The 15395-nt window shown below is 55.2% G+C and overlaps 1 protein-coding gene across 10 annotated transcripts in view; it reads left to right on the top strand.

The window, feature by feature from the left end:
* The window catches only part of TNS1 (tensin 1), a 200037-nt gene that overhangs the window by 76505 nt on the left and 108137 nt on the right, over positions 1-15395 (top strand). For all 10 annotated transcript variants that reach the window (XM_045481192.1, XM_045481191.1, XM_045481190.1 and 7 more), the window contains one exon: positions 13079-13120. In XM_045481192.1, coding sequence (XP_045337148.1) covers positions 13079-13120 — 42 coding nt within the window. The remainder of the gene's footprint in view (positions 1-13078; positions 13121-15395) is intronic.

The following is a 15395-nucleotide window of genomic DNA, read 5'->3' as shown; positions in this document are numbered from 1 at the left end:
TGGCTCCTGCGGGCACTTTGAAACAACAACAACCTCTGAGATCTGGGTGAGTGTTCAGACTTGAACCCTCCCCACCCCACCTCTGCTGGTTATGCTCTCCCCTTCTGCTGTCTGCCCACATGGGTCATTCTGCCCCTGGCTTCCTCAGATCAGCTGTGCCCCGGGACCCGGTCCCCTGCCTGTGGGTGTGCTGGTGGGGCTGCTGTGTTCCTGTTGGTGCAGCTCTGCTCTGGGTGGGGCTGGGAGCGCTAGGGAGTGACTTTGCATCTGGACCTGGCAGTGGGCCGCAGGACTGTGTGTGCAGTGTGTGTGTGTGTGCCTTAGGGCGTGTGAACTGTGTGTACGTACATCAGCAGTGTCTCTGGGCCACCGGGTCTGTGGCCCATGTGAGCCCCCTCTCCTGCCTGTTTAAAACCTGCCTGCGTTTTCTGAACCCAGTAGAGAGAGAGGCAGGCCTTCCGCTGCCCCTCCCTGCAGCGCCCCTTCCCCCGGACCTGGTTTCAGATGTGTGCATCTCCGAGGTTCTCCTGGAGAACAAGGAAGCAGGGGGGTGGATATGCGTCAGATGGAGCCAAACAATGCCCGTGACAGCCAGGCCTCCGCCGGCCTCCAGTGCTGGCTACACTTCAAGTCTCCGCTGCCTGCCTGCTAATTGGGAGTGAGAGGGGGCTTCCTGCGCTTCGGCCACAGATGGATTTAAAGGAGCAACATGAGGCTGGGCTGCCTGACCCTTGGGATTCCTGCTTCCGGGGCTCCTGGTGCCGTTCATCAGAGCAGATGGGGTTCCAGCACACCAGCCCTTGACAGGTGCCAACTGTGCGGAACCAACACACGAACTCCTCCTGTCGCTGCCTTCTGGGGCCTAGGAGTTTCCTAAATGAGTGCATTTTCAGATACCTGAAGCCTAGCCGGAGTTGAAATCTCAGGGGAAAAAGGTGGATTATTATTATTATTACTTTTTTGGATGGGAATCTTGCATTATATTCTACCGTCCCGATCTCTGACCTAACGGTGGATGGGCGGGACCTTGTAAGTCAACAGCCTCATCTGATCTGTTGTTGTTCCTCAGTTTCTTCTTTCAAGAGGGCATGAGAGCAGAACCTACCTCACGGGGTTGAAGTGACGATTCGAAGAAGTCAGGACACATGCAGTGCTCAGAATGGGGCACCGTGCAGTTTACTGCTCTGTAAATGAAGATGTTGAGGGGCAGACGGGAGCAATAATACAATAGCAACCGACTCGGTAGAAGGGGACTATGTTTACCCAGCGGGTGCTGTGTTCCAGGAATCTTTAATCGTGTCCACACAGCTTTATTGAGTTGCACCCTGCAAAGTGGGTCTCCTAACTCCTATCTTACAGATGCAGGGGGCTTCAGGAAGTGGTGGTCTGGGACAAAGTGCCATCGGGAGCACGCCTCACTCCGAGTTCAGTGCTTTTTCTGTCCCACTTCTTGCCCTTTGGTTGGAAACCACATGGCCTCCCGATGTCTTGAGGAATTTGGAAATAAGGATCCGCAAACAGAAGGTGTTATGTATGATCTTTGAGATCTGAATCTGCCCCCAGCTACCCATTTCTTGGCTAGATTCAGAGCAGTCTGGAGTCTGGTGATGAGGCAGAATGACCTTTAGGTGTCCAGGGAACGTAAAAGCCACAGATGGGCCTTGAGGATGTAGAAGTTTCTCCGGGGTAATATGCGGTTGGGTTTCTTTTCACCTTGTTCTTTCTTTTGGTGTCCCTGAATCTTTCAAAAAGGAAGTACTTTTAGGTTACAACAAAAATTTTCTTCAAATTTGAGATGGTTTTCTTTTTCTTTTCTTTTTTCCTTTTTTTTTTTTTTTTTTTTTTTTTTTACGTTTTGGTGTTTCTGAAATTGGCATGTGCCTTGCAATCGAAGTGTACGTGTTGGGTACATTTTTCCCCCTCAAAAGATGGTGCCCCAGACAAGCAACAGCGTCTTGGAAATTAGGAAACGGGGGGAGGGAGGGGGTAAACACCTGCACTTTGCAAGGCACCATGCAGGTGTGGAAGGCAGAGGCCAGGAGGCCCCATCATGGCCCGCGAGCAGATGCTGTGCTGGTTTCAGAAGGCCAGGGGAGCCTCTGGTGTTTGTGTGGGCTCGAGTGTGGCTTTTAGCCCCAGAATTCTCAGCTCGTGGCCTGGCCGAGGCCAGCCTTTCCCCCACTACCCTCCCCTCAGCCTCCTTTGCCATGTCCGAGGGCTGCTGGTGTGCTTCTCAGCAGTTCCCGAGCCCTTTGACTTCTTGGGTTTCCCCCTTGCTCTTAGATATTTTTCCCATGCGTCCTTCCTGCCTTACTGTTCTGGCACAGTTTAGGGTCAAAGGCTTTTGTCCCTTAAAGTTCTCATCTGGGGACAGAAACCCTCAGTGGGGAGTGGCGGGGGTTGGGTGGGCAGTCTCCCTCTGGGCGTAATTTCTGGAAAAAACAGATGGGTTTGAATCCCAGTGAGATAATAGGCCTCTTCATACCTTCATTATAGCAGTTACTGGGGTCTTTTATAATTCTCTGTTCACATGTGGCCCCAAGGTCCCCTCCTGGGCCAGGCCATTCTTATTCATCTCTGTCTCCCTCAGCTGGGAAGCTGGCACTGAGGGGCCCTCCTCAGTATTGTTGAGTGAATGCATGGTCTTGCTTCCCATGCCGGTCACCCCTCTGCCCTCCTGCCCCCCATTCCACTGAAACCTTCACCACAGACCACAGCCCTTCCTTGACCAGATTCTTCTAGGAACTTCCTAGAAGCTGCTCTCTGTGCTATAGGCCATGTCACCCCACCCCCTGCTTCAGAACACATGGCCCCTCTCCAGGAGGGGAAGAAGGGCTGGGGTTTTCCCTGGTCTTTGAATCTCAGGAGAAGGCAGCTCTGAAGTCTACATTTCACACTGCCTGTTGACACTTTCACTTGTACAGTAGAGGCCCTGCTTCCTCCGAGTCCTCCAGGCTGGGCCCCTCAGTGGTATCTGGCTTCTCCATCTTCTAATGTCTCCTTGAAGCTCTCTTGGTAGCCTCTCGCTCTGCTTCCGGCCCTGGCTCAGCGCCAGACTCCCTTCGGTGGCAGCTGCCTATTTTAGGCTGGACATTTGGCCTCCAGCCCTGCCCCTCACCTGTGCCCTCTCTCACTGGCTCTGGAGGCACTGGGCTGCTCCAGAGCCCTGGACATTTGCCTCAGTCTCACCCGCCAGGCCTTGCACAGTGTGCCCTCTTTGACCCGCTTCCTCCATTTTGCCGTGTGCTCCCTGGGCCCAGCCGACCGGTCTCTCTTCTCTGTTTTCCCACCTCTGCCGTCTCCCCTGCTCCCTCCACCTCAGAGGCCATGCCCGCCGTGAAGCTCTTGCTGTGGCCCTGACTGGGCAAGGTGGTGTGGTGCTGGGCAGAGCGGAGGCTTGGGACCTTGGGTGAAGTGTATGACCTCTTGGAGCCTCATCTGGGAAATGGACTGATAACACCTAGTACCTCAGAGTGTATTAGATGGAACAGAATTAGACCTGAAAGGGGGTTTCTTTGGCTGGAACAAGAGCATTGAGGCAAGGAGGTGGGGAATGGAGACTGAAAGAGAGACCCAGCCAGGTCCCTGAGGACTATGAGGACCATATTAGGGCATTTGGACTCTATCCCATGGACCCGGGAAGGACTTCAGGCAGGAGAGTGACAGGGCTGGATGTGCATTTTCGAAATAGTTCCCTGGCTGCTGAGTGGGGAATAGGTTAGAGGGGCAAGACCGAAGGCAGAGACCCGAGTTAGGAGGCTCTCACAGTAATCTCTGTGGTTAAGGGGACTGGAGGGTAGGGTGGCTTGGAGAGATATTTGGGCAGACGAATTATCCAGGCTTGGTGGGAGGGAAGGGAAGGAGGAGTCAAGGCGGGCACTCAGGTTTCTGGCTTAACAACCTTGGGTGGCTAGGGGTGGGGGAGTCGAGTGGTTGTCAGTGCTGAGCAAGGGAGCAGTGGGGCGGAGGCAGGGTGGGGGTAAGGCTGTGAGTCCAGTATGCTGACCAGTGTCAAGCCCTGGGCCGGCCCAGCTGTGCCTTCTTAGCCCTGCCGGTAAATTCCTGTGGCCTCGTGCCCCACCCTGTCTTGTGGCTATTGCTCAGCCCCTCTTGGACCCTTGGCTTACCCTCTAGTGCTCCCAAGGGCCTGGCACATAGTAGGTGCTCAGTAAAGGTTTGCTGACCTCAACTTTTCCGATTCTCCTGGTCACTGGGGTTTCATCATAGGAAGGCTGGCCTGGTTGCAACCTCAGCCCTCCTGGACTCCCTAATTGTGGGTGTGGGTAAGTGGGGCGCTGGAGCCAGGGTCCCAGCTGGGGTTCAAGGGGAGGCAAATCTTCTGAGAAAATGCTCTGCAGCCAGCCGGGCTTCCAGCATGGGCTGATCTGGTACTATCTTATGCCATCTTCCAGAAGGGCTCTGCAGGGGACCAGCTTCAGTAAGCGGGGAGACTGCTGGCTGCACAGCATATGCTCTGCTAGGTCCACCGCAACCCCTTTCCTGTGGCTAGAACCTTCTGGCGGGGCACAAGAAGGGCACACCCAGCTCTCCCCCTTGTGTAGTGTTGGATTTCCCAGGTTAGGCTGCCGCGTGTGGGTGTGGCTAAGAGGTCAGGGAGGTGTTTGCCTGTAGAGAAACTTCCCTGACTGGAGAGCCCTTTCTTGAGTGTGTTACCAGACCTAGAGGCTGGCAGTGGGCTGGGAGGCCAGTGAGTGGGGCCTGAGGAGAAGGTTCCCAGACAAGAGGGTGGGTCCAGGAGAAGGGCAGCTGCTGGAGCTTGGGGAGCAGGTTGACTGGGTCAGTGGTTCAAGAGGTATATGGCTCAGGAAGATTTTGGGGGGAGGACTGGGGGCAGGAGTCCCAGGGGCAATGCCCGGAGTCGGCCCTCTGGGACTCTCCTCTATTTCTTGTCTGAGTTGGAGCCTGTGCTGGGTTTGGGGAAAGGGCTGGTCCCCTGGCTCTGGAGGGGACTCTCAGCTGGGACATTCCCTACCCCCCTCAGCTCGAGATGTCCCTGGGAACAGGCCCCTTCTTGCCTCCAGGAACTGGATGCACTTCCTTTCCTGATCCTGAGCAGAACTCTATATAAGGGAAGGAAATAGCCGAGTAGGCCGGGAGCAAGCTCTGGTGAGGACAGGTGGCCTGGAGGAGGGGGTGCGGGCCTGGGAGGAAATGGAGCCAGGGCAGTGGCCATCTTTCCCCCAGGAACCCCCTGCCCAGGGCCTGGGGCTCAGAACGGGAGGCCAGTGTCTTGAGCCACTGAGCCATCCTGGCCTTGTTCTTGCTGCCCCCCCTCACCATGGCTGTGGCGTTCTGTAGCTGCCTGACTGTTATGCACCCTCAGGGACTGAGGGGTGCACATTTGCCTCCTACGGGGCTTCCGAGCCATCCCTTGGTCCACTTGGCTGGGCTCATAGGGGCTGGCTATGGTCTTTTTGCTGGAGCCCAGTGGACTCGTAATGTGAAGTCTGAGGTGCTGGGCTGTCCACGGCCAAGGGGTCCTCGGGCTCTTTCTTCAGTCACATGGCATGTGGGCTTGATCCTCTGGGGTCAGGGTCTGCATTATTCTTGACCCCTGCCGTGTTGCCCCCGTGACCAGGGCTCAGGTAGCAGCATGCTGGCCACAGGCTCCCTGAGCGGGGCCCAAAGGGTGAACAGTGGCTCCCGTGGGGAGGGTCCACTTGCTTTGTGCAGGGCAGGAAGGGAAGAAGTTGGGGGCAGTGGTATCCTTCCATGCTGTGGCTGAGGGAAGAGCAGTAGAGGCTGGAGGTGGGGGTCTATCCAAGTGTGTGTTTTGTTAGGGTAGGGATGAGGGCCTCTTGGTTTTAGGGTGCCCAATGGCCCCTTGTCTCTGGGCTTTGGAGCTCCTCCTCCTCTCCACCCCCTTCCCCCCTCCCCCCCCCCCCATTATTAGTAGTATTGCTATTTGCGTTATCTTCTGCCTGCCTTAAGTTTCACCATTTACTTCCCCCTGCCTCCTCTCCTACTCAGGCATCTTCAGTGGCTCTCCAGTGCCAGCATCTGAAAGTCTTAACTGCTTTGCTGGGCAAAGTTGCCCGTAGGAAGTTCCAGCCTGGAAAGAGTTTGCAGCCAGTCCTCCTTCCCTTTGTCTCCTTCAACGTGTCCTTTAGTGTCCCTCCTGCTTCCTTCCCCCATCCGTGTCCCGGCCAAAGGAGACTTCTGGTGGTTCTTCCTGCTGTGCCTTATTCACGTGATCATTGCCACGTGACACGCCCTCTCCTCATCTCCACCTGTTAAAACCCTATCCACATAGTGAGCTCCAGGCCCTGAACGAGACACCAGGGCTGCCCACCCTGGGGGGTCTTAGAACACTAGTGGGTGTGACACCCCACGGACAAAAGCAATGTGTCCTGGAGGCCTGGCCCAGAGGCCCCTGCTCCGTGGACCCTGCTTGCGCCACCCCCCCCCCCCCCCCCACCGAGTGTTCTCTGCTCTCACAGCCCCTGGCACCTGTGTATGGCTGTGGAGGCAGCATGGTGCGTGGGGCAAAGTGGGTATCGGAGTCAGGCCGACCCAGGTGGCAGTCCGGGCACTGTCATTTAGCAGCTGTGCCCTCTTGGATCCACAGGATTGCTGAGAAGACTGCTTGAGATCCTGTGAGATGAGGGTACTGCTATCTACCGCCAGAGGGCCACAGGGAGAGGTGCCCGGGTGGCTCAGTATGTTGGGCGTCTGGCTTGTGGTTTCGGCTCAGGTCATGATCTCATGGTTGTGGGATCGAGCCCCGTGTCAGGCTCTGTGCTGACGGTGCGGAGCCTGCTTGGGATTCTCTCCCTCCCTCTCTCCGCCCCTCCCTTGCTCTCTCTCTCTCTCTCTCTCTCTCTCCAATAAATGACATTTAAGAAAAGGTCACAGGGCATGTGAGGGATAACATAGTGTGCCTGGCATGCAGTGAATGTACACAGAAACCTCTCCAGATGCTGCTGCTTCTGCTTCTGCCATTACTACTAGCTGTTCGACTTTGGGCAATTGCTTAACCTCTCTGAGCCTATTTGCCACAAAAACTTGTCACGAAGACTGAATAAAAATAATGTACGTAAAGCACCCAGTCAGTGCTACACAGCAGGCCCTCGGCAAACCCACCTTCTCTTTCCTCCCGTGTACCTTTTGGTGTCGTTTGAGATGGGCGCCTGGAGCGGTGGGGGCAGGGATGTGCAGGAGGCGTCAGCGAGAACTTCGGTGGAAACAGCCTGGGTGTCCATCGAGGATGGATGCATAAACACAATGTGCTGTACTTATATGGTGGAATAGTCTTCAGCCCTAAAAAGGAACGCCGCTCTGCTAAGTGCTATGACATGAATGGATGATCCTCATACAGTCCTGGAGGCTGGAGGTCCACGATCAAGGCGTTGGCGCGTTTGATTTCCTCTGAGGCCTCTCTCCTTGCCTGTTCCTTGTGTCCTCACGTGGTCCTCTTTTTTTGTATGTGCCTCTAGTGACTCTCTGTGGGTCCTAATCTCTTCTTATAAGGGCCCCAGCCACAAAGGATGAGGGTCCACTGATGGCCTCATTGTAACTTCATCACCTCTTTAAAGACCTTTCTCTAAATACAGTCCCATTCTGAGGTACTGGGGAATTAGGACTTCAACATATGAATTTGGGGGGATATAACTCAGCCCATAACACGAAGTGAAAGAAGCCAGATACAAAATGCTGTGTGATTCCCAGTGTATGAGGTGCCTAGAACAGGTAAATTCGTAGACATAGAGAGGAGGTTAGGGATCTCCAGGGGCTGGGAGGAAAGGGGAAGGGGGTTCTTGTTTAGAGGATGTGGGATTTCTATTTGGGAAGATGAAAACATTCTGGAAATGAATAGGGGTGATGGTTGTACAGCGGTGTGAGTGCACTTGATTGCCATCAAATTGTACTTTTTAGAAAAATGATTAAAATGGTGGGGTGCCTCGGTGGCTCAGTCGGTTAAGCATCTGACTTTGGCTCAGGTCATGATCTCGCTCTTCCTAAGTTTGAGCTCCACGTTGGGCACTGTGCTGATGCTCAGAGCCTGGAACCCGTTTCAGTTTCTGTGTCTCCCTCTCTCTCTGCCTCTTCCCTGCTTGCACTCTGTCTCTGTCTCAAAAATCAACAGTGAAAAAATTAAAAAAAAAAAAGAAATGGTTTAAAATGGTAAATTTTATGTTGTGTGCATTTTACCACACACACAAAAGACTAGCTAGAGATAAGGGGAGTGTATGAAGTGCTTAAGTCAGAGACTCAAGTGGCTCTAGTTTTGGCCGGGGCAAGGCGGCCCTGTCCAGCCCCAGGGGCCAGGTGGTCATGGGTGTGGGGAGCTTCTTGGAAGGGCTGGGCAAGTTGAGGAGTCTGGGGTTTTATGTAACCGAGGCTGAGAACCTGAGGCCCTGAGAATGGGAGTTGTCACCCAGCTGGGGACCAGGTCCTACCACTCGCTCATGACTGAGGTGCTGGGGGCCATGCCAGGCGGGTGCCTGGAGCCCACAGACCAAGATTTCACTTGCAGTGCACCCTTCCCCAGCGGATTGACCGGGGACAAGTGTCATGATCTCTTCGAGCCTCCATTTTTTCATCAGTAAAATGGGAGCAATATTACTGACTCTGCAGGACTGGAAGGTCTCAGAGAGACAGGCATGTGGCAGGATTAGCCCCAGCACCTGGCACACAGGAGGTGCTCAACAAATGGCAGTGATCTTTACCACTAGTGGCTGCAGGTGCCTTCCTTTCTCGGGCCTTGAGTGTCTTTCATCGTTCCACAAGTATTTAGTGTGCAGCTACTATGTGCTGGGACTAGTGTGATGAACAAGATGTATTCCTTGCCCTCATGGCAGTTGTTTTCTAGCAAGGGAAACATAGACAAGAAAACAGACACCTGCATAATTAGAAACCGTAATTAGGTCTGTGAAGGAAGAGATAGGATTGCAGGAGTGTGTGTGTGTGTGTGTGTGTGCGCACGCGCACATGCTCATATGTGTGTAAATTAAGGGAGTCAGGGAGGGCCTCTCGGGGGTGGTGGCATTTAAGCCTAAGCCAGAAGTGTGGGAAGGACTCAGCTATGCAGACAGCTGGGCTGAGCATGTCCCAGGCAGAGGGAACAGCATATGCAGAGGCCCTGAGGAGGAGCAGAGCTAGGTGTGTTCAAAGGACTGAGATCCGCCCCCCTCCCCTTTATGGATTTGGGTCCTTGACAAGGGGATGGATATAGAGTGGTGGTGGAGAGGAGGGCAGGGGCCAGAGAGCCCCTTGTCTGCCTGACTGGCTGCTGTCTGGTGCTTTAGACCCTCGTGATCCCTGGGGGAATCTCCAAGGGTGTTCCTGTTGTTGGTATTTTGCTCAGGGACATTTGAAACTCAGAAAACATTAGTGGGGGGGGGGGAGGGGGCTGATGAATGCCCAGCATTGGCCCTGGTCTGGCCCTGGCTTGAACTCACAAACTGTGAGATCATGACCTGAACTGAAATCAAGAGTTGGATGCTTAACTGACTGAACCACCCAGGCGCCCTGTACATTTTTTTTTAGTAGGATCATAATGAGTCCAGGAAAAGAGCTTAGGACAGTAGCAGACAGACAGCCACATTCCATGAGCTTTCCATTACTATTGTTGTTGACTACAACCATATGGAAGCCAGCGTCTACAGGAGCATCGGCATAGCAGAGAGGGCAGGAGCACATCTCGATCTGGAGCCAGACTGCTGGGTTCGCGTCCTGCCTCCTCTACTGGACAGCTTGTTAACCTCCCTGTACCTCAGCCTCCTTGTCTATAAAACAGGATGCTGAGGTTTGTTGTAGGAACTAATGAGTTAATTTACACAGAGTGTGAAGAACAGTGCCTGGCATATAGCGAGTGTGATGGGAGCGTTAGCACTGCTGCTTTTATTGTTGCCTTTCTTAGGGTGGAAAAGTGCGCATCAGGCCTGCTCAGCCCCCGCTGTGTAGATGGGGTTTTGGAGGTATATCAGGGGAGGAGGCTTACCTGAGGCTGACCTCCTGGGGCTGAGCCCTGGAATCCTGCACTGCTGATACCAGGGAAACGAGGATATGACAGGGCTGGGACCCAGAGCCGCTGCGGACGCCCCAGAGTCTGCCCCCTCTGCAGAGAGGTTTCTAGCTTCGGTCCCTAAGGGGCGATGGGAGTGGTCAGTGCTGACACCCGGAGTGTGGGGCGGTAGGCACTGGCCACAGAGTGGCAGGGGGCCCTGGCTCTCCCTGGCACATTCCAGGCTCCTGAGAGGGTGGCCAGGGGCCAGGGTGCCGGAGGGAAGGAGAGAGCCTTTTAAGGAAACATTTCTCTACTTACAAAAAAAAAAAAAAAAAAAAAAAAAAAGGAGAGAGAGAGAGAGAGAGAGAGAGAGACAAGAAACATTGAAACACACAACAAAGTTAGTGGGCTGGCTGGCCGGCTGGCCTGGAATGCACAGCTGTGGGTGGCGGGTGGAGGAGGCTGCTGGGGGGCAGCAGGCCACGAGGGGCACCCAGGCCTCAGGCCCTCTGGCTGGGGGGTCCGCAGATTCCCCTCAGATCTAAATCCTTAGAGGGTGGCTCTGCCTCAGGGGGAGCAGGGAAGGGACCTGGGGTCAGGACACCTGGACCCCCATTATTTCTACCACCTGAGGATGTTTCTAGGAGAGAGACCCTCCCCTGTTTCAGAGGATACTGTCCATTCTGCCCCTGCTTTAAATGTACCCATAACCTCTCCCTCAATCCCCGGTCCCTGAATGGGAGACTAGAGATCCCCTGGTGAAATGGCATGGGAGACACTGGCTATGGACGGGACTTGCCCGGGTCTGGGATGCTGTGGCCGGAGCCCGCAGCATCCCTCCTCCTGCAGCATGGTCCTCCATCAGGTTCTCAGCCCCGCCCCAGCTCGGAAGGAAGGAGCAGAGCAGGGCGCTGCCCTGTGGATTACACCCGCTCCCACCCAGGCCTTGAGGGACCCATAAATGGTAGAGCGGTGTGGGAGGAGACACTTGGGGCCTGGCCCCAGGAGGTTGAAGCCTGCAGCCCCTGAATGGGGTTGGGGACGGGAGGAGACAGGGAGGAGGCCACTGCTAGATTCAGGACTCCTGCCCTGAAGGCGCCTGATGGGGACACCCATGTGTCCCTTGTCTGAGACCTTGTCTGGTGGGTGGGGCTGGTAGGGAGCCCCGCAGGCCACAGTCTCCGCTGGGGCCTTCACCTTCCTTCCCACTCCGTTCTCCTGGCATCCTCCACCCCACTCCAGGCCCTGGACTCCCCTCCCTGAAACTTCTAAAACAGTCACTCATGGCTCCATGCTGGTATGTGTCAAGAACCCTGAACTTGTGGGAACATTCCCCCCATGTTTCCTCATTCTCTTGAACATAGGGGATGAGTCCTCCTTCACATTTCATTTCGGGAATCAGAATGCCTGGGTTCAGATCTTGCCCACTTCTCAGCTGTGTGACCTTGGGCAAGTTGTTTAACCTCTCTGTGACCCCTGTGCCTCAACTGAAGCTATAATAGCACCTACCCTTTTGGGTTTCTGGAAGGATTAAATGAGTTAATGTGGGTCAAGCACTGATAATAATAATGCCTGTCATTTCTATAGTCCACATTCAGCAGGTGTTAGCTGTTGTTCCCTTTTTTGGCCTCATACATGAGTCTCGCCACAATCTCGGAGTAATGCTGAGTACCGGGCCATAGATACTGAGATTCAACTCAGGCTTCTTTGCTGGAGAATGAGCTGGGCAGCAAGCCTGTAACAGGACTGGGTCAAGAACCCGGGGATGCTAAACCCCTAGTTTCTCCACCCCTTGCAGAGCTCAGGGCACACAGTCATGTGTTGTCCCCTTCTGGGCTGGTGTGTCAAGCCTGGGGATCCCTTGGGATGCTTGGAGGACAGCCTGGGTCAGGTGGAGGGAGGGCCCGGCTGAGGGTGGCTTCTTGTCAACAGCCAGGTCCAGCAGGGCCTGGGCTGTCACCATTACCGCTTCACTGGGGTGGTGGCTGGGGCAGGGGTTGCCCACTGTTTGAGGAGGCAGCAGCCCCTCTTTGGTGATCCAGGGCTTGTGCCCAGACACCCTCATGCCCGAGGGAGAGCCTCCCCCTAGTCCCCTCTGTGGGCCCCTTGGGTTGGGAACTGGAGCCAAGATTGAGGTATGAGCTCCAAGAAAAACGTGTCCCGGCTAGAAAAAAAAGAACACACTGCGCCTCTGATAAAGGGCCCTGCTAATTGTCAGCGTAGTGGTTTTGGCTGCCCTGGCTGGGGGGTGGGGGGGGGTTGTTATCTCAGGGAAGGGAGAAATGCAGCCCTCCCTCCCCAGTCCCTCTGTCTGGAGGCCCAAGTTGCCACCCCCCGCCTCCATCGGAGAGGAAGATGAGGATGATGTGGGAGCCAAAACATAAGAGACCCCTAAAAACTGAGAACAAACTGAGAGTTGATGGGGGGGGGGAGGGAGGGGGGGAGGGGTATTGAGGAGGGCACCTGTCGGGATGAGCACTGGGTGTTGTATGGAAACCAATTTGACAATAAATTTCGTCTTAAAAAAAACCAACCAAACAATAGCTCACCCATACAGGGTGCTTTCGCCCCTCAAGGCTTCCTTGGGAAGAGCTGGCAGGGGCCCTTCGCCAGCCTGCTTCCCACATGCTGAGGGGACCCCAGACACTGCCGTTTTTGGTGAGATGCCCTGGCGCTGGGGAGAACCTCCTTTCTTAGAGGTCTTAAACGTGTTTTTAAAAAAATTTAAAACAAATCTTAGCCTACTGTAGAACATAGAGCAAAGAAAAAAAAATCCTTATTCTTATTACCTCAACCCATTGTTGTGAAAAATTCTGGTGCACTGACCTCCAGTCTTCTGCGTATTTTTCTACAGAACTGAAAAATTGTGATATACATTTCGTTTTTGCCTCCTGCGGCACCCCCTCTACCAAGCATTATTGCCTGAACGTTTTCCCATGTTATTGCGCAGGCTTCCAGTGGCCTCTCAAGCTGGAGACTGTCATTGTGTTGAGTTGAGGGAAGGGGTGTCTAGTGTGGAGGTGGGACCATTGGAATGATCTCAGGAGGCCCTGGTTTTCTATGGGGATGAAAGATGCTAACCTTGCCCTTTCTCTGTTCCTCCCACAGGTGGCTGCCCCCTGCATTCCTCCATCCAACCATGAACTGGTGGTGAGTGACAGTCCCTTCCCTACCCTGCTGGTCTCTCCTCCTCTTTCCCCAGCTCCTTGGTTACAGCTTACTTTAGACCTAAGCATGCTGCAAGCCCCCAAGGGTGCTGGGCAATTCGGGGAGGAGGAGGAGGGGGACCCTTCCCAAGGCTGAAGCCGGACTGGGAGGAAATGAGTCATGAGGTCCCTTCTGATGAGATGCAGGGCCTCCTATTTCAATTTGAGACTTAAGTCCTTGGAAAAACCCATAAAAGGGCATCTTGCATGCCTCCGAGGCCTGGCCAGGTGCCTATTGTTCTGGGGCTTCCAGGACCAGGGGGTGGCATCTCCTTCTACCTGCCTGGTCCCGGGTCAGGTACCCTTCGGCTGGAGGAAGGGGGACGGGAGGCATGACCCACAGAGTTCACCTGCTTGGGCAGGTGCTCACACTCAGGTGGCCCGTTCCACCTCCAAGCTGGAACTGACTCTGCTTTTCTGCCCCGTCTCCCTGTCTCCCGCCCTTCCCTCCCCTATCAGGCTTCCAGAGAAGTATGGACAGGCAGGACTCATGAGTTGTGGGCTGGGGAGAGGGGCCCATTCCAGACTGATCCCAGCTGGGCTGATTTGGAACACTGGGAACTTTTCTTCCCTGCCCTCTCAGTGCCTTCACACCCTGTGAAGGCCTCCTGCTCTCCAGCCCAGTGCTGGAGGCAGGCAGGGCCCTGGAGGCTGGAGGGGGAGGGGTCTGCCCTACACGGGGCATGCGTGCGCATGCGGGGTGTGTCACGGAGGGCCCCGGTGGGCACAGTCAGATTTGCTGGTGCAGAGGAGCCTGTGGTGACCCTGGTGTGGGTGGGGGCCGGGGGAGGGAGCAGGGGTGTCCCTGAGGCCCAGGCTGTTCCAGGTATCTACACGCTCGCTCAGCCTGCATACTGCAATCTCCGTCAGGCCACCTGGTCTCTTCTTTCCCTCCAACACCCATTGGCCGAGTGACCGTGGACCAGTCCCCCGCCTCTTTCTGGACCCCAGTTTCCCTTTCTGTCAAAGAGAGGGGTTGCTCTAGATGCTCCCCAGGCCTTCTCAGTGCTGAGAAGTGTCCCCTCCACCGAGGGTCATTGATGGAACGAAGTCAAGTTTGTGGAAGTGCCTGTGCCTCAGACACCTCGGACCCTTGGCGGCGCCCCTGCCCTCTGCACCCCAGGCCCAGGCCCTCACAAGCTGTTTCCCTTCTGTGCAGCGGCCGCCCCTTCCCCTCTGGCCTCCCCTGGCTCAAGCCCTCCTGGGCCTCAGCTCTGCCCAGCTGTGCCGCTCCAGATGTGGAGTGTTATTCGCGCAGGGCCCAGTCGCACGTCATCTGACAACAGTGGGGGTGGGGTGCCGCGGGGAGGTGGTGGTGAGGAGGCCAGAGTGCGGGCCTGGTCTGCAGCCACCAGCGAGAAGTCTCTCTGGGATTGCTGAGGGTCACCGTGGCGGGCCGAGAGCAGGGAGGAGGAACATAAGTCTCATCATTTCAACCCAACTGCCACCACCTTGCCTCTGAGAACAGAATGTCCTTGGCTGGTCTTGGACAGCTGGGGGGTCCGGGCTTTAGGGATCTTGGGGCAGAAGCCAGATTCCTGGCCATTTGGAGTCTTGTGAGCTTTGTTTATGTGAGGAAGGGGTCAGGGGTTGGGACAAAAGGGGATAGATTGGCACTCCAGCTGGAAGGATGGCAGATACCAGAAGGAACTCCTACCTGTCTTCCGTCGGGGTGATGTGCCCCACCTGTGCAGGGGACTCTGCCCTTCCTGGAGGTTGGGTCAGCCACCTGGTGGCGAAGCCGTTGTGACACCAGCTTGTGCCCACAGAGGGCCCCCACCTGAGTCAGAACATCCCCGCCCCCTGCCCCAGCACTGGTGAAGAGTGAGGGGTTAGACTACCCGCTTTGGATCCTGGCTCCCCAGTCTGTGGTATGCGATCTTGAACACACTGCTTAACTTCTCTGGACCTCAGTTTCCCCTCTGCAGATTGGGATTTGGTAATAGCAGCCACCGCATGAGATTGTTAAGAGAATAAAAGGAGCAAATGAATGTATTTAATTCATCTGGATTCAGGGCCCTCCAGCAGCTGCCCACTTGATTTGCGTAAAAGTCCAGTTTCTTGCATTGGCCTGTGCGTGGTCTATGTGACGGGTTTCCTTTCTGACCTTGCCTCCTTCTAGAAGCTCTCTCCTTCACTGACTCTGCTTCAGGTACCTTGTCTTCTCGCTGCCCCTTGAACATAGCAGGCACGATGCTGCTTCAGGGCTGTAGAGCCTG

This window comes from Leopardus geoffroyi, chromosome C1 (genome assembly GCF_018350155.1).
Source record: "Leopardus geoffroyi isolate Oge1 chromosome C1, O.geoffroyi_Oge1_pat1.0, whole genome shotgun sequence".
Classification (NCBI taxonomy): domain Eukaryota; kingdom Metazoa; phylum Chordata; class Mammalia; order Carnivora; family Felidae; genus Leopardus; species Leopardus geoffroyi.
Note: the sequence above shows the minus strand (reverse complement) of the source record. Positions and strands in the feature narration are given on the sequence as shown.